The sequence below is a fragment of the Narcine bancroftii genome, chromosome 4, assembly GCF_036971445.1.
Source record: "Narcine bancroftii isolate sNarBan1 chromosome 4, sNarBan1.hap1, whole genome shotgun sequence".
Classification (NCBI taxonomy): Eukaryota; Metazoa; Chordata; class Chondrichthyes; order Torpediniformes; family Narcinidae; genus Narcine; species Narcine bancroftii.
This window is the reverse complement of record NC_091472.1, coordinates 45,453,978-45,477,250: the sequence shown is the minus strand read 5'-3', so window position 1 is coordinate 45,477,250 and position 23,273 is coordinate 45,453,978. Positions and strand designations below refer to the sequence as shown.

Below are 23,273 nucleotides of genomic sequence, written 5' to 3'. Positions count from 1 at the left end.
TCTGGCACAGACACTGGCCCTTGGCTGTCTGACAGAGGACAAAATTTGTTAAAGTAAGCACATTGTCTTCAGCCAGGTGGATAACAGGATGAACTGTCATACGGCAAGCAGGAAGAATGTTCTTTTTTGATTACTTATCCAACTGCACAAGTACCATGGTTGGCTGATTCATCAACAGATCACAATTGAGCCAGCTCAGGCCCCCTGCCTCCTGTCATTTCCTTGGCTGTGAGAGGGGTTTGTGTATTCAGACTGCAACATGAGAAATGGTATGTAGCCAAGACTTCTTCCTGTAAGTTTCATAATCATGAATAAATAGACAATGTGGCAGGATACATTGCCACAGCACTGCCTTCACATTCTGTTTGTTAACGACACTACAGCTGTAGAACTAATGATTGGCAGTCTGAGAATGCAGTTCTGCCAAATACATTCCATTTGTTATTAATTATAAAAGCACATTACAGATGTTTCAGTCAGAGAAGAAAAATTTGAACTGTTCTAGTGTTTGGCAAAAGTATATTCTTTTTCTGACTTGCCTTTTACCCTAATGTGTGGTTATTGTAAGTCATGTAAGTTATTGTATGTAGATTTTTTAAATAATGCTCATTCATTCCTACAGCAGACTACACCATATCACATATGTTTGGTGTCCAAGGATCTCCACAGAAGGACAAATGTAATGTTGCAGTTAGGAAACAAAAATTACACAGGAGGTAATTATCTGTTCGGCTCCGAATCATGGGTCCTCTACCGGCACCACCTACGGCTCCTAGAACGCTTCCACCAGCGTTGTCTCCGCTCCATCCTCAACATCCATTGGAGCGCTTACACCCCTAACGTCGAAGTACTCGAGATGGCAGAGGTCGACAGCATCGAGTCCACGCTTATGAAGATCCAGCTGCGCTGGATGGGTCACGTCTCCAGAATGGAGGACCATCGCCTTCCCAAGATCGTATTATATGGCGAGCTCTCCAACCAAAGAAAAGGTACAAGGACTGCCTAAAGAAATCTCTTGGTGCCTGCCACATTGACCACCGCCAGTGGGCTGATAACGCCTCAAACCGTGCATCTTGGCGCCTCACAGTTTGGCGGGCAGCAACCTCCTTTGAAGAAGACCGCAGAGCCCACCTCACTGACAAAAGGCAAAGGAGGAAAAACCCAACACCCAACCCCAACCAACCAATTTTCCCTTGCAACCGCTGCAATCGTGTCTGCCTGTCCCGCATCGGACTTGTCAGCCACAAACGAGCCTGCAGCTGACGTGGACTTTTTACCCCCTCCATAAATCTTCGTCCGCGAAGCCAAGCCAAAGAATTATCTGATGTTCTAGTGTCCAGTCCTTCTGTGGAGATGTGTCTTTCATTCTTTTATTTAACTCTACATTGTCCTAATCCAGATCAGCAACCTCAAGTCTGGAAGGTTACATAAATCGTTTCCCATTATTCTGTGCCGTAGCACTTTACTGAAGATCAAGGTTTTATCTGTCCTTTTAACCAGGGAACTTCTGCAGAAAGTTGGCTTCCTTATAATTCAGTGACGGTGCTTCAAACGCACTGCATTAGGTATCATTTGGAATATTTTGAAATTGTTAAGATAGAATCTAAAAACACACCTTACTTTCTTTAAATGAATGGTTGTAATATTGAAACAAGAAGAGTAGAAGAGAAAATAATGAAACTCATTGTTAGTGATTGTTATGTTTGAATTTGAAAAGTTTGAAGGAGGAGAAAATAATTGGTTTTTCACATTTTTTAAAGATCCCGGGAAAGTGAAAAGACTGGAGTTAGAAACACAATAGTGAGTTCAGAATGGTGAAAAAAGGAGAAAATTGGTCTTAAAGGAGGAAGATACCACAGTGTTGAAGTAATTAAAAGGAATAAGAGAGCATTTAATAGAAAGATCATTGCTTTACAGGGGAGTTACGCTGGGGCACTGAAGAGACATTGGCTCAACTCGAAGATGTTCTGTACCTGTTCAAGAGTGGTTTATACCTGCAGAATGTCACAAGAAGCCAAACTTTAGGTAAGTCAGCCTCACGTTCTTCAACTGCATTTCTTCCGGTGTTTGAGCACTAGGTTAAACAGAGAGGGACTTTTATTCATCCCACTTTGTCTTATTGATCCAAATGTTCAAAGAACTGTCTGTGATGAAAGTCTGTGGTTTGAGCTGAATGGAGGCAGAGTATAAAGAAAAATAATTATAAAATAATGGCTGCATATTTTATCCTTGGTATGTGGTTAGGTGGGGGTATCTTGCATGTATGTTTAGGCTTCTGCTGTTGTTAATTCAGAAAATAGTAATTTTATCATATAGTTATTCCATTAAAATAGTTCAATATGATAATTGCTAATTAAAATAAATAACAGCTTGAAGCTTTTGAGGTTTTGTATCTTTCTTGGTGCCAAAATTCATGTTTTATCCTAACAGTTTGCAGGGGGGAATTTTTGTATGGTTGCTAACGAGGGAGGTGGGATTAACAAACTTGGCTATTGTAGACTGCCAATCCATAAGTTAGAAAATAATTTGTGTTGCTTTCCTTTTTGCACATGACTTAAAGGGTTAACTCCCAACTGCTCAGAAAATGCAAGTAGAAGGTTTAAATATGTCCAGTAAAAGTAAGAATCCACTTGCTTAGCTTACTGGAGACTTGATTCTTCTACTGATTGGTTCATTTTGGTACCACTCCTTCAGAATTGGATGCAACCCTCCCAGGCACAGCACTGCCAGATTGATTTCCTGCTTGCCTGATCACTCAGATACAGCAGCTCACCAGTTTAGGATCAACTTAACTCTTTGTGACTCAGTTAAAATGAAAATGGGCATTTTCCTGCAAAGATCAACTGAACAGAATTTGTGCCTGTTTTGACTTGAAGTGGCTTATTTTTTGCCCATTCTCGATAAATGCCTTTATAAAACAACATTATGTGATTTATCTGGAGCTGCATCATTGGAAATTCGTCAGGATAGCTAAAATGTGGGGGCGGGTGTAGATACAACTCGCAGCTCGTATCCGAGGAGCTGTGGGGCAAAAAAAAAAAATTTAAAAAAAGGATAGCTAAAATGTTGGAAATTCGTAGGTCTGTCGCCATCAAAAAGAAAGATGGCTAGTTGTTTTGAGAAGGCCCTCATTAGGAGAATTTTTTTTTCAATTGTTTCTACATTCTATTACTAATGATTTTAGATATGCTGAGCTGATTGGTAAAACTCCAAATAGCTGAGAATTTGTCAATACTTTTTGAATTTTGAAATTAAATAAGAAGTTTGAAGCTTTAAACCTTTGGAATTCTGTATGTATTTTCAAAAATGTAGGCATCAGGAAAGATCTGATCATATACTACATATATTCCTGTAAGTAATATAATCGATTAGATTCAGACTAGTTGCACAATAGATCAAAATAAAAGTGTTTGGCAACTGTGAAGAAGAATTCTAAACAGGGTTGGGTTGTAGGCAAATCTCAAGTCTCCCTGCAGTTGAGTTGTCCCACGTTTCTGGCGGCTTGATGGTTGTCTGATTTGAATTGTGTATCTGTCACTTCGTGCTTCATTGCAGCTGCATAGCAGAGAGAGCTGAGTGATGACTGTGGATTCGGAGTGAAGCGATGGAAAGAACAGAAGGACTATTCATTGTCAGACAGAATCGAAATAAACCCAGACTCTGCCATTACCTTGCTTCATAATTAGTTACCTTGAGAAGCTGCACAGGTGCTCCAATGACTTTGGAGTTGTCTGAAATCCACCGTGCTCTTGTTGACTGATGCCCTGTCATCACAGTAACTTTATTTTCAACAGTACAATAAATATAACAAATATTTTCTTTGTGAGGAAGTGCTGAGAAGGTTATGTTTTCTCTGGTGGCAGTTAATCCAACTTTGTGTCAAATTAGCGTGGGTCATTGAGGTAACGTGGATTAACTGCTGTGTGCTGTTTTGATTTTTTTTTAAAGTTGATGAGAGATGTGCTAAATCCAGAAAAGACTTTTCTGGAACAGTAGAAAAGTTAATGATCAGTTATTTTGTTCCTCTGTCCTTTGCTTTCATTCTGCGCTTCCTCCCTTTCACACCAGCACCATGACTTTTTTCCTTCTTTCTTTCCTCTGAGTCTTTTGCAACTTTCTTTCCTTTTACCTCTGGTGATCATACCTCATCATCTGACATTTCTTTATCTTTTATTTCTGGATTTTACCCTGTGTGATTCGATCAGCTGTTCCAGAATCTCAGACGGATAGAATCAGCTTTGAGTCTCAGGATCGAATTAAGTTCACTAATCCTGAAACATCAGTAATTTACCTCCTATGGATGCTGCGAGACTAGATGAATTCCTCCAGCATTTCTGTGTGTTTTTTTTAAATCTAGCAATCCTAAAACTTATCTCCGTATTGGGTACTCATAAAATTCCATTTCCATTGGTGACCCCTGTCCTCTGCCCATTAGCCGGCTAACAGTCGTCACTTGATTCAGACTTGAGGTAGATGGAAGCCACAGGAGGTTTCAGATCTAAAATCTCATTCTGAAGTGAACTATAGATTTTCCAACTATCTCAACCCAAACTACATTGGGAGTTAAAATCAATGCTAGAATATTGAGAAGAAACCTCTAATTTATTTTCACCCCTTTGCCAAATTGATCTTCGTCCAGTAGGTGAAATGTGCCAGGTGGTCCTCCAAGATGGGTAAATAAACCCCATCAATTAATTTACACAATACTGTCTAGCCTATCCATGGTATTTGCTTAGTGGTCATCAACAAGTTATACACTCTCATGTGAGCCGGTGAATGTCAGGTGGATAAGAGGATGAATCTTAAGAAAAAGGTTCATGAATCAAAGCGTGAATGGGCCGCACAATTACACCCAATTGACCTACATCCCCAGTATATTTTGAACGGTGGGAGGAAACTGGAGCACCTGGAGGAAACCCACACAGATACCAGAAGAACATACAAGCTCCTTAGTGACAGTGCCAGATTCGAACCCCGGTCGCTGGCACTGTAACAGCATTGTGCTAACTGTGCCGGTTGAGTTATGTTGATGGCTAGTATCCAGATGCCTGGACTAATAAACCAAAGCCATGAATTCACATCTCACAAGGACCATTGGGAAATTTAAGTTTGGTTAGTTAATAAATTATGGAATGCAAACCTGGTATAGAACATGACCATCCTTAAATATCCAAAAATCTGTTGTAAGTCAATAACTGAGGCCCTACAAAGATTTCCTTCTGATACTGTCTACATGCACTAGTCCCATTTTCCTTCATTATTCTGGTATCCCTCTAAACTTTTCCTATCCATATACAGTACCTGTCTAAACTTCACTGAGATCTGTGATTCCCTGAACCATAGAACAGTACAGAAACAAGGCTTTTGGTCCATCCAGTCCATGGTGAACCACTTATTCTGCCTAGTCCCATCGAACAGAACCTGGACCATAACCCTCCCTGATCCTCCCATACATGTATCTATACAATCTTCTCTTAAATGTCAAAATCAAATATGCATCCACCACCTTGACTGAAAGCTCATTCCACCCTCAGAGTGAAAATGTTCCCCTTAAACATTTTCCATTCCACCCTTAATCCATATCCTCTACTTTCACCCAATTTCAGTGAAAAAAAGCCTGTTTGCACTTTCCCTATCTATTATGTTGTATACCTCTATCAAATTTCCTATCATTCTCCGAGACTTCAGGGAATAAAGTCATAACCTATTCGGCCTTTCCCTATAAACTCAGCTCTTTAAGTCCCGGCAACATCCTTGTAAATTTTCTCTGCCATCTTTCAATGCTATTGATGACTTTCTGTCTGTAGGTGACCAAAATTGCATACAATACTTCAAATTTGGCTTCATGAATATCTTGTACAACTTCAGCATCCTGACTCCTGTGCTCAATACCTTGATTTATGAAGGCAAATGTGGCAAAAAAAAATTTTAATGGCCCTATCCATCTGCAACACCACTTTCAAGGAATTATGTATCTGCATTCCTTGAGATCCCTCTGTTCAGCTGCACTCCACAGACCCGATTATTTACCATACAAAGCTACCCTGGTTCATCCTCTAAAAGTACAACATCTTACACTCACCTGCATTAAATTACTACTTGCATTTTACACCCCATTTTTCCAACTGGTATAGGCCCCACTGATAGCTTTGAGAGCCATTCTTACAGTCCACTACACAAATTTTCTGATCTAGTTTACCACATTACTAGCAAAATCATTGATATAGATGTACCCTGAACATTAGCAATGTACCCTGAACTGATCCCGAAGGCACATGACTAGTTCAGTTAGAGAAGCAATCCTTTACTACATGCCTGGCTTCTCCAACAAAGCCAATGCCTAAATCAATTTAGTACAGGTACCTCATTCTGGATTCCAAGTGCCTGAACTTTCCTGACCAATCTTGGATGCAGGTCCTATCAATGGTCTTCATAAAGCTCATGCAAACAATATCCACTCTATTTCTTTCATCGACTTTTCTGGAAACCTCATGGAAAAGCAAATCTTATAGATTAGTTAGATATGGTCCACCATGCACAAAGCTTGTTGACTATCCCTAATCAGTCCCTGTCTATCTAGTCTCAAGGATACCTTCAATCAATTTACCCTCAACTGATCTCAGACTCAACTGTTTATAATATCCCAGATTATTGTTGAAATCATTCTTGAATAACGGAGTAACTTTAGCTATCTTCCAGTCTCTGGCATCTCATGCATAGCTAAAGATATTTTAAATATATTTGCTAGGGTCCCTATAATTTCTACACTAATCTCCCTCAAGGTCTTGAGGATTTATCCTCCCTTATTTGCCTCAATACCGCATTCACCTCATCCGCTGTAATCTGTCCAGGTTCCACGATGCCACTGCTGTTTTGCCTCACTTCTATCGTCTTAGTGTCTGAGTAAATGCAGAGGCAAAAAAAAAACCCAGTTAAGATCTAGCCCATCTCTTTTGGCTCCAAAATAGATGATCAGTCTGATCTTCAACCAATTTTGTCATTTACTATCTTTTTGGCCTTAGTATATCTGCAAAAACCCTTGGGATTTTCATTTACCTTGCCTGCCAGAGGAACCTCATGCCTTCCTTTAGCTCTACTCACTTCCTTCTTAAGAGTTTTCTTGCATTTCTTATCGTCCTCAAGTACCTTATGTTTTCCTTGCTGCCTATACTGGCTAGGCCCCTCTTTTTTCTTCTTAACTGGGTCTTGAATATCTTTTTAAAATTGGGGTTCCTTAACCCTGTTAGTCTTGCCCTTTAATTTTAACAGGAACATACACACTCTACTTGCAAATTTTCACCTTTAAAGATCTCTCAGCTACCAAGCATGCCTTTGCCAGAAAACCTGTCTCCATCCATATTTACCAGATCCTTTCTGATTCCATCAAAAATTGGCCTTTCTCCAATTTAGAATATCAACCGAAGGACCAGACAATATCTTTCCATGATTATATTGAAACTAATGGCTTCAAGATCATTCAATCCTTGTGTATCCTTGCACACACTTTCATCACTTGCCTTGTCTTGTTTCCTAATAATTCTTCTGAATTCCAGAGACAAAGGCCCAATGTACTCAATTTCTTCTTTATTGGCAAAACTCCAGTATTCTAGAAAGAGGTCTAATGATTATTCTTTGTACTCACTCAGTAGAAAGGATGTATTTTATTTAATTGAAGACCATAATTGCACAATACTCCAGATACAGTCTCACTCTGGCCCTACATAATTACAGTGAACCATTCTTACTCCTGTACTCGTCCTCTTGTAATAAAAAGTCATCATATTTCCCTTGTTTATTGCCTGATGCACAGACACATTTTGACGTTTAGTGATTTGTGCACAAGTACACTCCAGTTCCTGTGAACATCAATATTGTCCAGTTTTTCCATTTAAAACATTTTAACTGCTCTCTGAAATGGACTCGTATGCCACACCATTCAAGGAAAATCAAGAAGGGACAATAAAAACTAGTTTTGTCAGTATCACCCTTGTACTTTGAATGCGAGGAAAGCAGAGCAACAAAAATGAATGGCTCACAATGTTCTCAGAAGGGAGCTATAAAAATGTTTTCACTAATTATAAAGGTTAATCAGTAACGTGGAACCAATAATTGGTATGAGAGAGGAGCTTACTTATGCCTTTGCAAAGAAAAAATAAGTTCTTGAAAAATATGTGTTAGGGTTCATATTATATGTTACATAGCTTTCATGTGGAGCCTGAAGTGCGTGGTCTGTGAGTGAAATTCACCAGCCACAACATAAGGTGCAACTTGGCATATCATCTAAGAGGCTGGTGGTAAACTATATTTAGAAAATGAGGTCACAGCAGATTTGTATCTTCACTGTCTGGTCAGAGAACCCACCATTAAAGAAACCATGTTTTCCTCGTTATTCTGAAATCAAGCAGTGAAATGGTGGATAAGATCTTGCTGGCCAACTTCACTGGTCCTCTGTATTCTAGAATCCAATAGCAAAACCTCTGCCCAAAAACATCCTTGAAAACCAGCAAAGTCACCATCCCACCCTCCTATATTGCCCCCCAGAATCTTAAAAATTGTTTGTTTTTTCTCCTTGTGTTTGTTGGAAAGCAAAATGATTTTTATTTTATTTTGCTGAAGCCATACTTCTCGAATCACGGTGAATTTGCAGGTGATAACTAGAGAAAGACTGTTATTTTTCCATCCAGGGTCTGCAGTAAATCATGACCTGACTTCTGTGGATAGAGTCAATGGTCATTAGCTTTGATTAAACTCAGCTTCAGGGGTTCCTCAGACAAGTTGAGTAAAGAGGCCAGAATCTATTGCATCTATTATAATGCATTAAAAGTGTAAAGTGAGTTTGTTTGACCCCACAGACTTTTGGGACATAGGTTTCTTGAGAATGTGTGCAAGACTGAGTTATTGCTGGTGAATTGTGGCTGTTGTAATCATTCTTTGGCTTTTTAGCTACATGCATTCACAATGACTTGCCTGGAGGCGAACTGTAACAGATCATTTTGTACTCACCAAGCCTGTTTATATGTGATATATGGTATTTGTTCTTTGAAAGAAGTAGGACTGTCAAGTTAATTCAAATCAAGCAAACATTTAATCAAAAGTAGAAATTACTGTCAAACGGTAAGATTTTTTTACAAGATATTTCTTTAAAGGAAATGCATTGACCAATTAGGAAAGTGATTTGCTTTGTGGTTTGAACTAAGAATTGATCTAGCAGATGTTCAGTCACCTCTGCATTCCTACCTACCTTTAAAGAGGTGGATTGAAAGATTAAATCTGTCACGGAGGATCAGGGGCCAGTGGTATAAATTTTGTAACAGAATTTATTATCTCCAATTTTTCTTCCTTTATGTAGGCGTCTCGCTGGTGTAATGTTGCCCAGAAATTTACATTCCTTTTATATAGGACCAGATCATAGGAGGAATTGCAACTGAACCCAATCCTGATTTTGGGGATTGTCCACATGCAGCTTTGTGTATCACTAGAAATGATTAGGAGCAAACAATGCAGCTTGATCATCTTCATCCTTTATTCCCAGGAATTGTTTTAAGCCAGTAACTCCACACATACCTGTATAAGGGACTAAGTGCTGGATCTTCCTGGTCTGTCAACTCTATCATAACTGAGGCCCTCCTTTTATATATTTAGCGTCCAGGTGGGAGATGTATGATCACTGAAGAAGGCAGATTCTGTGCCAAGTTAAATGGAAACTTCCTAACACAGTGGGTGGGTTAGGGAGATCAACAAGAGAATTGCTGGGTCCTACTCAACTAGTTGCTGTTCATTTTGGCAAAGGGTCTCTTCTTCATCCTTCCAGCTAACGTTAGGAGCCAAGAGGATATTAGTTGAAAAAGAAGGCTTAATTCGGCCTGGAAACAAAATCTTGCCATTATCATTAATTTTCCTTACAGGGTAGCATGGTTAGCGCCAGTGATCTGGGTTCCAATCCAGCACAGTCTGTAAGGAGTTTGTAAGTTGTCCCCATGTCCTCGTGGGTTTCCTCCAGGTGCTCTGATTTCGTCCCATAAAGATGTATGGTTCACATGGATATATTTGGGCAGTGTGGGCTGGAAGGGCCTGTTACCATGCTATTATCTCCAAATTAAAATTAATAAAATAAAAATAGGACATAAGAAACTGGAGCAGGAGCTGGCCAATGGCCAATTAAAGCCTGCTCCACTCATCAATAAAATCATAGCTGATCAATCTTGAAATCATTTTCTTGCCCTGTCCCCATCTCTCCTGATTCATCTAATCTCCAGAAATCTCTCAGATTCATTTCCTCCTCTAATAGTATTTTTCAAAATGAACTGCATTACATTAAAAAGAAACTCCTTGCAGCCGGAGCTAAACCTCCCAGTTGAGTGGAAAGAAGTAAATCACGAAAAATCTGCTGATGCAAAATGCTGGAGAAGTTCAGCAGGTCAAACAGTGTCCTTTATGTAGCAAAGGTAAAAATACATAAACGACATTTCAGACTTGAGCCCTTCATCAAGGTATGAAAGAATGTTGGTAGGCATCCAAACAAAAAGGTGAGGGAGGGGGTGGTGGCAAAGGCAGGAGATTAATAGGTGGAGAAAGGAGGGAGAGGACAGCAGCAATGAGGGGGAGGAGGGATGACTGGGTGGCTAAGGGGGAAGGGAGGGTAGAACTGGAAAGAGGGGAGGGGAAAGAAAGGATGAGCAAGTTTAGCAGAAAGCAGAGAAGTTGATGTTAAGGCCATCTGGCTAGAGAGTGCCCAGACGGACATAATGTGTTGTTCCTCCAATCTGCGGGTGGCTATGGTGGGATAGTACATGAGGCAATAGGCAGATGTGAGTGCAGGAGTGTGACTCAGAATTGAAATGATTGCTGCTGGGAGGTCGTGGTTGTTGCGGATGGAAAGGAAGTGCTGAGCAAAGCGATCTCCCAATCTGCAACCAGTCTCTCCGACGTAGAGAACATCACAAAGGGAGCACCAGATTCAGTAAATAAGTCCTATGGATATACAAATGAAATGCCTGTTGAGGGGGCAATGGACCGTGCTGAGAGAGAATGTGTGGGTGGAAGTGTTGCACCTCCTGCGGTCACAGTGGAAGGTGCTGGGGAGGGTGCGGGCATGATAGATAAGGAGGGATGGAATCCTGGTGGTGGAATCCTGTTGTAAGTTCTGGAAATTCCAGTGGTTAATGTTTTGGATGCGAAGGGTGGTTGGTGAGGATGAGGGGGATTTTATGTTTATTGCGTCTTTGGGCAGAGGGGGCCAGGGCAGATATGCGGGAAATAGAGGAGATGTGGGCGAGGGCTGAGTTGATAGTGGTGGAGGGGAAGCCACACTTGTGGAAGAAGGCAAATATTACAGAAACTCTGGACTGGAAGACCTCATCTTGGGAACAGATGCGGCGGAGTCGGAAAAATTGAGAGAAGGGTATGGAATCCTTGTGTATATATATAAAATATATATATATAAATATATATATGTGTGTATATATAGATATATATATATATATATATCTATATATATAAAGGTAAAAGGTTCAATTTTTTTCACATAATACTACATTTTTAGGATGTTACATAAATTAAATTCTTTCACTTTTTCTTTAAGGCAGACAGAGTCTCCACTTTGTCCTGTGCCTCTCACAGAAACCTTCAGCATCTAGGCAGTCTCTCCTCCAAATACTGACCAGGCCTGAGCCTGCTTAGCTTCAGAGATCAGACAATCTCAGGCGTAAGCTTGACTCCTGAGGTGGAGACGGAGAAAGATCCAGGAAGGATAGAGTGTTAATGGAGATTGGCCAGGTGAGTTTGAGATCGGGGTGGAAGTTGATGAAGTTGACTAGAACATCACAGGCGCATGAAGCAACTCTGATGTAGTCATCAATATACCAGAGGAAGAGTTGAGGGGTCTTGCCTGTGTAGGCATGTAGCATGGATTGCTCCACAAAGCCCACAAACAGGCAGGTGTAGCTGGGACCCATGTGGGTACCCATGGCCACTTCTTTAATTTGGAGGAAGTGAGATGTGTTAAAGGAGAAGTTATTTAGAATGAGGACGTTCTGCCAGATGGAGGAGGGTGGTGGTGAAGTGGAATCTCAAATAATACCAATTGTGATTGAATATGTTGAAAATTTTTGAGGATCCTACCACCAAGGCTGGATCATGTAAATTTCAATGTTGCACTTTGAATAAAACCTTCAAGTTGGAAAATGCAAAAGAACTGAGCTAAAGGAAGTGCTTAGATCACCAAGACAATTCGTATCAGAAGTGACATAACCACAGGGGAGTAGCTGCCAGAGAATATAACTGTAGGCTACAACATGAAACTGCCTCAGCCTTGTCTGGGGAATGAGCTGATTGGAGAGTGAAAAATGTTAAATAATCTCATTAAATGCCATTTTATCTGCAAGCTTAAAGAAACCTGCTTGTGTCAACGCTCAAATTATTTATTTTTAAAAATATAACTGATTTGAATTTATTTTACAAATGTTGGATTATATTTTTCGTTCAGTTTAATCACAGTAAAATGTATATATTCATTTAAAGGCAGGATAAAAATATGAAAAAGTGTGAATTTATTGCAGTGCCCAGCTGTGGATGGACATACATTTATTACCTTAAAAGGCAATTAGTGTTTAATTCAAACATAATCTTGCCTTTGGTGCTGTGATTTATTGGTGTGACTTTTTGGGGTGAGGGTTTCTCATGACAGAATGCAAAGTTGAACTCAACCATGCGTCAATAAAATTTAAACATTTTATGAAACATGACGTCTCCAATGGAGGCGGGGAAAAGTTGAGAAAAGCTGGATGAAAGTGTGCCTGGATTTTTGATAAATTGACATTGATCATTTTCTTGTTTGAACAAGGGCTGGCCCTGCTCACAGGAAATCTTTATTCTCATTTTTGTAGATCACCCTGTCAAACTGGCTGTTCTGAATCTCTGAGATAGGATGGGAGTAGCTGCTGTTTTGTAAGGGTTGTGGAGTTAGGAGGTAATGGATTTGCCATGGAGATAAAGGATTTGCTATGGAGATGTACAGACCCCACAATTCAACCATACCTTTTGCTTACCTATACACTTTATTGCAGGAAGTCCCACTTCTCTCTGTGTTTCAGCAGGTGTCTTTGATCAACACTAAAATTGTCCTGGCTGTTATCCAGGATCATTCATATTTACAGGATAAAGATGTGTGCTATGTGTGTGGTTGGGGGTGGGGGTTTGGGAAACCCTCATGCTCGCACTACACAGAGAACATTACTCGTTATTAGGTAACATGGAGGCAGGACAGTACTTTAGGCAAAAGTGAAAAGTAAAAGGTAATTGAGGTTACTTGTAAACCTCTGGGGGGGGAAAAAAATCACATTTGGGATGCTACAGGTACAGTGGGTACAGTTATGATGTTCAAGAGGCAATTGTAGAGAAATGTGGATAGGAAGGGTTTAGTAGGGACCAAATGCAGTCAAATGGGACTCGCCCAAAGTACCATCTTGACCAGCATAGACAAATGGGCTGAAGGGCTTGTTCCATACTATATGACTCTGTTAATCTATTTGAGTATCACTGGGCAGAGAGTGGAAAACTTGCAGGGTCTTTGGCTGGGCTATTTCCTGCTTGTTTAAGCATGGATACTAAATCCAACCCCTGAAAATATGTGCACAGGATTGTACCATCCCCTAATAGCATTCCTTTTGTTTCAGTTCAAGGAAATGGGTAGTAACCAATGTAGAGTACTTCTCCCATAATGGTGAACTGAGAGACTAACCTCGAAAATGATGATTTGGCATCTTGCTGCTGTACCCATCTAGTGCATCCACAATTGCCCACAGGATTTTCTAGGCAAACTGTTTTTGGATAATATCTGGGCTAAGAAACACAAGATGGCAAAAGTTCAGAAATGTGCTATGTTCACACCTCTGTCTCCACTGCAAGAACATATGTAGATATTCTCAGTGGGGATCGCTGAATTGTGAGAAAATGAAAGAACCTTGGCCAGCTTCCTTGACAAAAGGAGAGGTCCTGTGCTGTCTTAGAGATGTGCTGAAAGCTGGCCTCTCTGTGGAAGATTGCACTCCGTGACATGTCAGAAGAAACAGTGCAGCCTAGGATATATAAATGGTGAACTCAGAGTAGCAGAAGATCTAATTCAATGAAATTAATAACTGTCTAAATGTATATCGCACTTCCATAGCATAGATACTGTGTTTTACACTTCTATAGCATATATATATATACTATGTTTTACACTTCTATAGCACTTCTATAGCATAGATACTGTGTTTTACATCCAGGGAAAAGCAAAGCAGCGTTCAAGATATTTGTTATATTCAACACATGAAAATATTGGATCTTTGCCTTTCTTTAACTGCTTACTTCACCAGCTGTCAGTGCTCCTGCAGTAAAAGACGAGAGTCTGCAAACACTGTGATTGAAGTGAAAGCACAATGCTGGAGAAACTCAGCAGGTCAAACAGTGTACTTTAGAAAGTTCCAGGCCTCGCAGTTTGGCCCCCACAAGGATCTCAAGTACTTGCACAGCATTGACTGCTGCTCTCTTCACTTCTCTCGACAAAAAAAAAGACAGCACATAATTTTCCTTCTGGGCACTCTCCAACTGGATGAAATTATCATCAACTTCTCTGGTTTCTGTTAGCCTACTCTCCACTCTTCCTCTCTTCCCTTCCTTCTGTCTTCTTTCTTTCAGCTCTCCACCTCTTTTCCCTCTCCATTCACAGAGACAAGCCCCCTCCCCTTGCTTGCTGTTGTGCCCTCCCTCCCTTATCCATCTATTTTCTCCTGCCTTTGGGACCATGCTCTTCTCCCTGCCCCTCACCTCTCCCCATGATCATTTTTGCTCATACCTTGTTGAAGAGCTCAAATCCTAAACATTGGTAATGTATCTATATCTTAGCATATAAAGTACACTGTTTGATCTGCTGAGTTTCTCCTGCATTGTGTTTTTATGTCAGCACTCCTGCACTATGTAATACATATTACAGTAAAACCCCTGGTATATGGCATCGACGGGCATTGGTAGATGATGGAGAAATGAGTTTTCCAGTTGCTTAAAATTCACTCTAACTAATACACCTGTATTAGAAATAAACAGGTTAAAAGACAAAAATACTATGTTGTACTGACACTGAGCAAACTTCACTTGCAAGAATATATAAACCTTAAAGCATTTTATTTTATTTTCCATCACATTCTTTGAAAACATTTAACTGTTGCTGCATCTGCAGGTTGTTCTCTCTGCCCCCCCCCCACCCCCTCCCCCCACGGAGCTGCTCAAAAGACAAAAATAACATAGCTAATTAACCTCACCTCAAGTTTACAGATAAAGCCTTACTAATAAACAGTACTTAATATACTAATACTAATAAAGGTAAAGATTTACTAAGCAGGGATAAGGAGACAATTTAAGAGAGTCATCTCAACAACGAGCGGCATCAACCAGCTCTTCATCCTGCATGACGCCATTTTATTCAAATACAACTTTATTCAAACAGCTGCTACAAGCGAAGCACGACCAAGACATACCGCTGGCTGAATATTTGCTTCCATCTTCACCAAATGTTTATGTGTTATTTAAGAGAACACTTTTATTTTAATTTTTATTTATTCTTATTTATTTTACTTTTAAAACATTTATTAATTTTCCTCTTTTTTTGCCGGTTGCCGGTCGCTTGAATTCTGGATGACAGAGGTTTTACTGTATCACTTTATAATGGTTTGGAAGGCCTGTCTCATGGAACAATTAAGTAACTGCGTGTAAATACATTCAGTTCAGAGTAAAGCTGATGAAGCAAGTGCAGTGAATGATGAGAAAAGTGTTGAGAAATTGCATTACCATGTGGTGCTGGAGAGCTTTTACACATGGGAAAGGTTGCGAATGGCATCTTTGGTATTACTCAGTACAAACAAACATCAGTGATGTCTCTGTGGATTTGAAGTACTGGGGCACGCATATTTCTTTTTTGGAAAAAATGTTTTACCTTAGCCCTGCTGGAGAGTTTCCACGTCGTACCCTCCCCACATGACTGGATACCCAATTTTCCTGACAGAAAGATTCTGATTTTTTTTTCACTTTCTTGCTAGGGAACCCACCTGGCACCAGCTTGATGTTCCTTTAAAAGCAATATTTTCACCTTGGCTTTGAGAAAGTTCTGGAATATATCATAGCAATTTGACTACAAAGAGATGAAGAAAACTGAAGAATTAACTTCCTTGTGCTCTGCAGTTCATTTTTAAATGTCCCTTTCAGAAATAATCCTGTTTACCAGCTTTATCCAGGGATTTGTTAAAACCCAACACCTGCCTCCTCCCTCTCACAGTTCCTCCCACCAAATCTATTTGTTCCATTCAGAATATTAAATATTTATTTTAGAAGCTCCTGAATACTTCAGGAGTTCTTTCTTCTCATGATGTCTACTTTTTTTCTAAAGTACCGTAACAAATTCTGCAACTGCTTTTACTGGATACATTGGCTGTGGAATGTAATAATCCAGGGATCTTATATTTTCGTTGACTCCCTTAAAAGCAGGACTGCCAAAATTTCTGATCCGGGGATATAAATTCATAACACACATAACGTGATTTTGAAATTGCACTAAAGAGCTGACCTCATGAGAATCTGAACATCATTTATCTGTTCAGTTGTAGTTACTATCACCTTAAGGATTGACCAAGGAAAAATTTAAGCATGGAGGAACATTGCTAACTGAATGAATGTATGGGTCTACCCTAGATGACACTCTTAGACATTTGAATAACACACTTATCCCAAAACCGGGGGATAAGCACGTTTCACTGGATAAATTCATTTCAAAGCTGTCTCAATAGTTCACTGGATTAAGGCACCATTTGGTGTGAATCTCAGCCAGAGGAACCAGAAGGAGCCCGTTTCAGGCTCTGCTTTGCATTTCTGATTCAGGTGAGTATGTGATTGACTAGTAAGACAGAGAAACGGGAAAGATCGACTAAGTTTCCCTTCAGTGATTACTGTGCAATTGATGCCAAAAACTGCTGGTTCTTTGCTGGATGATGCTCTTTGCAACTTACTGACCCGTCATCACTCATTATTACTGCGAGCAGGTGAAGGGCACCCACTTAGGGAGGTTGCAGAAGGCAATAATCTTCTCAACAAGCCAATGCTTAAAAAAAAATGGAAAGAAACAAGTTTGAACAGTCTCAGCCCATTTCCTATTCTCCAATGAGGCTTGTAGAGCAACAGTGGAACCTAACCATTAAAATGAGTACTTGATTACAGGGCCTCCATTTCTTTATGGTGGAAAGGAGCTTTGCCTGTTCATTGGATTTGAAATCACTGGTTGGTGTGGACCTCTACTAGTCATTTAAGGAATTACTCACAGTAAATAATGAACGTTGTGATTATGGTTTGGACCTAACCATCAGCCATGAAATAAATGGAGGATATTCTGCTGTCAAAGTTATTATCAAACCCTCTTCAAGTAGAAGCAATTGTGTTATATGCGACAGAAGTCTTCAAATTGGCATGGTTACAAGGTGGAATCCTTTTGCAGGTGCAAATATTTTTTTAAAAACTTCCATCAGTAATTATTTTAATTTGCTGCTGTCTAAGCTTAAAAGTTCAGAAGAGTTGAGAAAATAAAGTTGACTTTTTTTAACCTTGAATCATAGATAATAGAGAGAGTTAAAGAGGGAAGTGAGACTGAATGGCAGTCAAGGGGTGAAGTGTAGGGCAGGCCAGAGCAACTGGGCAAAAATCATACTGACATGCTTCACATCTTCCATTATTAGAATCCCATCAAGGAATCCTTTTTGTCAAACAGAGCAAGAAAAGTTTTGTTAATTAAAAGCCTCCGCACTATACATGTCTAGAGAGAAGAAAAGCAAAATAGTTTGGTGTTTCTGGTTTCGGGGGAGGGGTCCAGCTCTAACACCAACAATCGAACTCAGTGTTTGGGATTTGATGAAGAAATAGTTCAGTTGAATGGATGCCACTTATTAAGAGCTGCATTCTTTGTGTGAGAACTGAACTCAATGGAGACCTGCACCATCAGGTAATGGATATAGAATCTGCTGAACCAAATCTATCTGTGACATCTTCAGAAGTATGTGGGCTTTTTGTAGATTTAATAAAGATTTACATTTTTAATCACAAAGGAATTTTTCAAATTTACTGTTATTGCTCTTTACAGGTTATTTTGAGGTACTGGTAGTTAAAGGCTTAAGTAAATTTGTTTTTTGCAAATAACTAAAAATTTTTAAATTTCAAGGATGACTCATTATTTAAGCACATAATTATTTGCACACTCTTGGGAAAGAAATATAAAGTCTATTGCTTATTTTAGCAAACACAGCTAATTGGAGAGCAATTGAAAATAATGTTTTGTAGTGGCACTTTAGATAGACTACAACTGTCAAAAGTCTAGCGAACCGGCACAGGACGCCATAACATGGCACGTGTGGCTCAGTATTTTAAAAGAATACGTGTGTGACTCAAATAAACAAGTTCTAATTTACCTGCAACTGCGTGTGTCATTACTTTGCATTCATCAGCCACCACAGCATTTTCAGTGGCTACAATTGGAAACCCTGACTGGTCCAAAACGATACTGCAGCTGTTGCTGTTAAGCTATCGCCCTTCTGGTTGGTGGAACCAGAGCTGTGATTTTGACAGGCTAGGATCAATTTCATCAGGAGGATTGAAGTGGATGCAACTTGCTATTATCACCTTGTCAGTGCCTTGGACCAAACCACTGCCAAATGAGTTCTGATTTACCTGCATCTGTGTGTGTGTCGTTTTTTTGTGTTTATCTGCCATAATTGCATTTTCAGTGGCTACAAATTGTTGACACTACTTTCCAAGCCAATGCTCTCATCAGCTCCTGTAATGAAGAAACATCTTAAGTCAGATAGACAGCCTGTTGATACTTCTACCTGAAGTTTTTACACTGGCAATGGGGAGTCAACACATGTAGGTGCCTGCCACCCTGTGCGTTCTACGCTGGCCGACTGTCCTTAATGGCTGCAATGGTTGGCCTAAAATCTATGAACTTTCTATATGTTTGGGATCTGCTATCCCAACATAAATTTTTGGTGGAAACAGGATTGGAGGTTAGTTTTTTTTCACCAACCGGTTTCTATACACGTTATCCTACCCCTAACCTCCAACTCACAACAGTTAATAGTTCCAACATACCAATGTATGGCACCAAAAAAATGAATGTTCAAGGGGAACATTTACACATGGCCTTTTATCATAGCAGCAGTGTCACAACCGCTACTCGGGGCTGATTTTTCTTTTGAGCTCATTTGTTCATGGGAGATTTTAAAAGGCATCTGCTGGTGGATAGTACCACCTTTCAAACTATTCACCTGGCAGAATCGCATGCTCCTGCGCTATACATTCAAGCCTTACGTAAAACTGTTGATAAGTTCTCCAGACTTGTAGAAGAATTTCCCGAAATTACAACACTGCAGTTTTCAACCCGCACAGTGAAACATGGAGTAAGTCATCATATTTCTACCAAGGGTCCTCCCATTCATGCCAAGGCACGTTGCTTTCCTCCAGAGAAATTGCAATTAGCTAAACAAGAATTCCACAAAATGGAAGAGTGGGGATAATTCGCAGGTCCGATAGGCCATGGGGGTCTCCATTACATTTAATCGAAAAATGCACCAGAGGGTGGAGACCTTGTGGAGATTATAGACAGTTCAATGATATATCAGGTTGCTCCCCTATTTCCCATATTCAAGATTTTTCAGTGAATCTGTATGGGGCAAAATCTTTTCAAAAGTGGACTTGGTGCATGGATATCACCAGGTGCCAGTGGAACCAGACGACATCCCGAAACCGGAAATAATCATCTGTTTCAGATTGTTCGAATTTTTTACATATGGCTTTTGGGTTTAAAAAATGCAGCGAGTTATGGAAACAATAGGCCATGGCATGGTCAATGTCTTCATTTATCTAGAGAATATATTTGTCGCCATCAAAATGAAAGAAGAGCACATGGAACATCTGCATAAACTCTTTAGACATCTGCACAAATTATCCCCTGTACCACCATCATTGCATGGCAAACATGTTTCTTTTGTACCACACGGTCTGAGGGACTGTGAATGCATGATCGTATGTAGAGGAACACATGGACAGCCCTTGTAGGCGTGATACAATGGACTATCCAGGGTGATGAGATGAACAAGGTCAACCTGCATCTTGGACATCGCCAGGCTTCCTCTGTCATTCACAATTGACAGGCTCAAACCTGCCCATGTTGGCAAGACTGCCCCTATTGAACAACCAGCAGTCTGACACAGGGGTGGACCTCCCAAAAAACTACCAGGTGATAGTTCTGGTTCTGAGGTGGGGGTGGGGAGGAGGGAAGGACCGTGTAGCCGCACTATACAAAGACTACAACTCCCAGAAGCCTAGCAAACTGGCACGGGACTCATGACGTGGTGCATGTGGTTCAGTGTTTTAAAAGAATAGGTGGGTGACTTAAATAAAGGAGTTCTTCTTTACCTGCAACTTTACTTGTGTGTGTTGTTATTTCACGTTCATCAGCCACCCTTGGGTTTTCAGTGACTACAGTTTCATATATTGAATAATTACCACAGCTCATACATAAAAATCATGTTTGTGTTTTTTCTGTACTTACACAATTTTCTGCTTTGATTTCAAGGTACTAAATTTTAATTCTATAAACATGATGCTGATTTCTGTCCTGAGCCAAGAGTGAAGACTCTGTGAATTGATCCTACATTGTTGGGAAGGAAGACAAGGTCATAGGTTTTCTGTGGGCATCCAGAGGTGTAATACAATAACTGCTTTTCAATATACAGATGCCTAACCTTCTATCCAGGATTCCAAAAAATGGCAATCTCCAAAAACCGGCACTTTTCTCTGTAGATAGCATCTGCTCACCAAAAATAGAGTTTGGGGCCAAATGTGACCTGACGCAACCCTTGCTCAACTCCTGTGTATCCCGACACATTCCGTGTCGCTAATTAGTGGTATCATTACTGATAACTACCCTACCCATCGAACACGTCCCTTGGTCAGTTAATGTTTGAATATCCCGTTTTGTTCCGCTACTTTATAAGCACCTCCAAATCGCCGTATACTGATGCCCGTCCAGTGTTGCAGCGCTTTCATTTCAGCCCGGTGGTGGCTCAGTAGTCGTTGTTGCTACACATAATCCCCCACACAGTTGAAACCGCTGTACCATCACTAGTGCAGGGGAACCAAGAAGGGGGCCGTTCCCCTAGCACTGGTGCAGTGGTACCGGGTGGGGGGGGGGGGGGAAGAGAGAGAGAGAGAGAGAGAGAGAGAGAGATGGCAGCGCAACTCTGGCAAGCGGGCGAGGGGGGGAGAGATGGCATTGTGACTCAGGCGGGTGAGGGGGAGAGATGGCAGCATGACTCAAGCGGGTGAGTGGAGAGATGGCAAAGTGACTCAAGTGGGCGAGGGGGGAGAGACGCAGTGTGACTCAGGCGGGCAAGGGGGAGAGATGCCAATAGCAAGCAGGGGAGAGATGGCAATGCGGCTCAAATGGGTAGGGAGAGATGGTGGCGTGAATCGGGTAGATGGGGTGGGAGTGACGGCAGCACAGCTTTGGCGAGGGGGAGAGATGGCAGCGCAACTTGGGCAAGTGGACTTAAAGGGACCGCCATTTTAAAATCATTCTGAAATCTGGAAGATTCAAATATTGGCAGTTGTTCAGTCCCAATGGTCCAGGATAAAAGGGTAGGCACCTGTAATAGATATGAGCCTATCTTCCACCTGAGCCCTCATTCCTTTGATATTCTTCTTTGGCTTGGCTTCGCGGACGAAGATTTATGGAGGGGGTAAATGTACAGGTTTAAACTACCAAAATATATCTTTATGGCCCAATGTTGCATTTTAATTTAATTTCAGTATGTTGGGCCAGGAATGTTTACATTATTTTGTAAAGTAGAAATAGGCTTCTGTAATCTTGAACATTATTAAGCAACATTCTGCTAAAGTATCTGCCAAAGCTTTGCAATGTTTATATCGCCATTGATACAATGATGCCAGCATGGATTAAAAAAAAGACTGAATGGCCCTTCCCAATAGCTTCCTGCAGAGGTACCCCAATGCTTGATCCTTCATCACACAAATTAGGAAGATGTAGTGTTCTTATTGTCTTAGGAGGGGCTAAAGTCAACTAGATTTACACTTCTAGGTGCAATTCTACTTCTACGAAAAAGTACACATCTGGGATTATTGGGTGGCAATGGGATCATGAGAATGTGCGAAGAAGTACAGATTGCTTATATTCAATGTCAAGAATTATAGAAATCGGATGGTCATAACATAAGTAGGATGGTCATGGCAAGTGGTGGTGCACTCTGTAATAGCAAGATTTGCTACTTTCTACAGAGGAACCAGCAAATTGGGAAAGTAAACAAAGGCCATATCACCAAACAAACAGATCTGATTTGATGCAGTTTTATCTGTTTTCCGGAAGGTTGCTGATTTTCCAGAAATTAGAGCTTCATGAGAATTCCCTAAGTGAGGCGTTCAACGTTAATATAAAGGTTATCAACCTTTTTTTTTTAACAATAGGAAATACCTTTCTGAATGTCAGTGGTTGATTGTTTTCCTAACAAAAAAGCCAAACTGAAAAAAAAGTCCATCTTTTTCATATTTTGGTCCTGCTTAATACTGATAGTAAAATAACATCTGTTTCCAAGTTACTAATGTGACTGACCCAGCCCCATGGTTGTAAATCTGTTAGTCGTACATTTAAGTTGCACGTGGCAAGTCAGCACTTCTTTGCCCAAGATCGTGATTCACTGAAAAATGAAAGGAAGAATTTGAGGAGCTGTACAGGCTGCAGCCAGATTTTCTTTTTAAACACATGCTTCAGAATCACCCCAGTATAGCAAATCATCTGTTTACAATTAACCCTCCATGTCTGTGCAGTCTAACTCATTTCGAAGAAAAATCCATCTGCAATCTGACTAACCAACTCATCCTCATTCAGCGGAGTCTCGCGAGTAAGATTGCTTTCTCTTGCCCACTTGTTTTGGAATTTTGCTCTCATCTCATGTGCCATAGCTTTTTTTGCTCTCCAGTGAGCAAAAGGAATAGAAAACATAAACTAATTCCACTGCCAGGTGTGCTGAAGAAAGAGCAAAGAAAGCGAGAGAACAGCAAAGGTACAAAGGAAAGAGAATGGGATAAAAGAGTAAGTTGACAATCTTCAGCAGTATCTGTGACAGGTGGAGCTTACTGAATTTAACCAGGTGTATACTTCTAGAGAAACTCTTTAATTTCCGATTATA

The 23,273-nt window shown here is 40.5% G+C and overlaps 1 protein-coding gene across 3 annotated transcripts in view; it reads left to right on the top strand.

Annotated features, from left to right (window-relative positions):
• pkdcca (protein kinase domain containing, cytoplasmic a) overlaps window positions 1-23,273 on the top strand; it is a 68,074-nt gene that overhangs the window by 35,414 nt on the left and 9,387 nt on the right. The window contains exons 5-6 of one of the 3 annotated variants that reach the window (XM_069931150.1): window positions 1,918-2,025; window positions 3,556-3,824. The exons of 1 other annotated variant lie outside the window; for it this stretch is intronic. In XM_069931150.1, coding sequence (XP_069787251.1) covers window positions 1,918-2,025; window positions 3,556-3,563 — 116 coding nt within the window. In that variant the 3' untranslated portion in view covers window positions 3,564-3,824. Of the gene's footprint in view, window positions 1-1,917; window positions 2,026-3,555; window positions 3,825-23,273 lie in introns of those variants that run through there. One more of the 3 variants, XM_069931148.1, reaches the window with a different exon arrangement.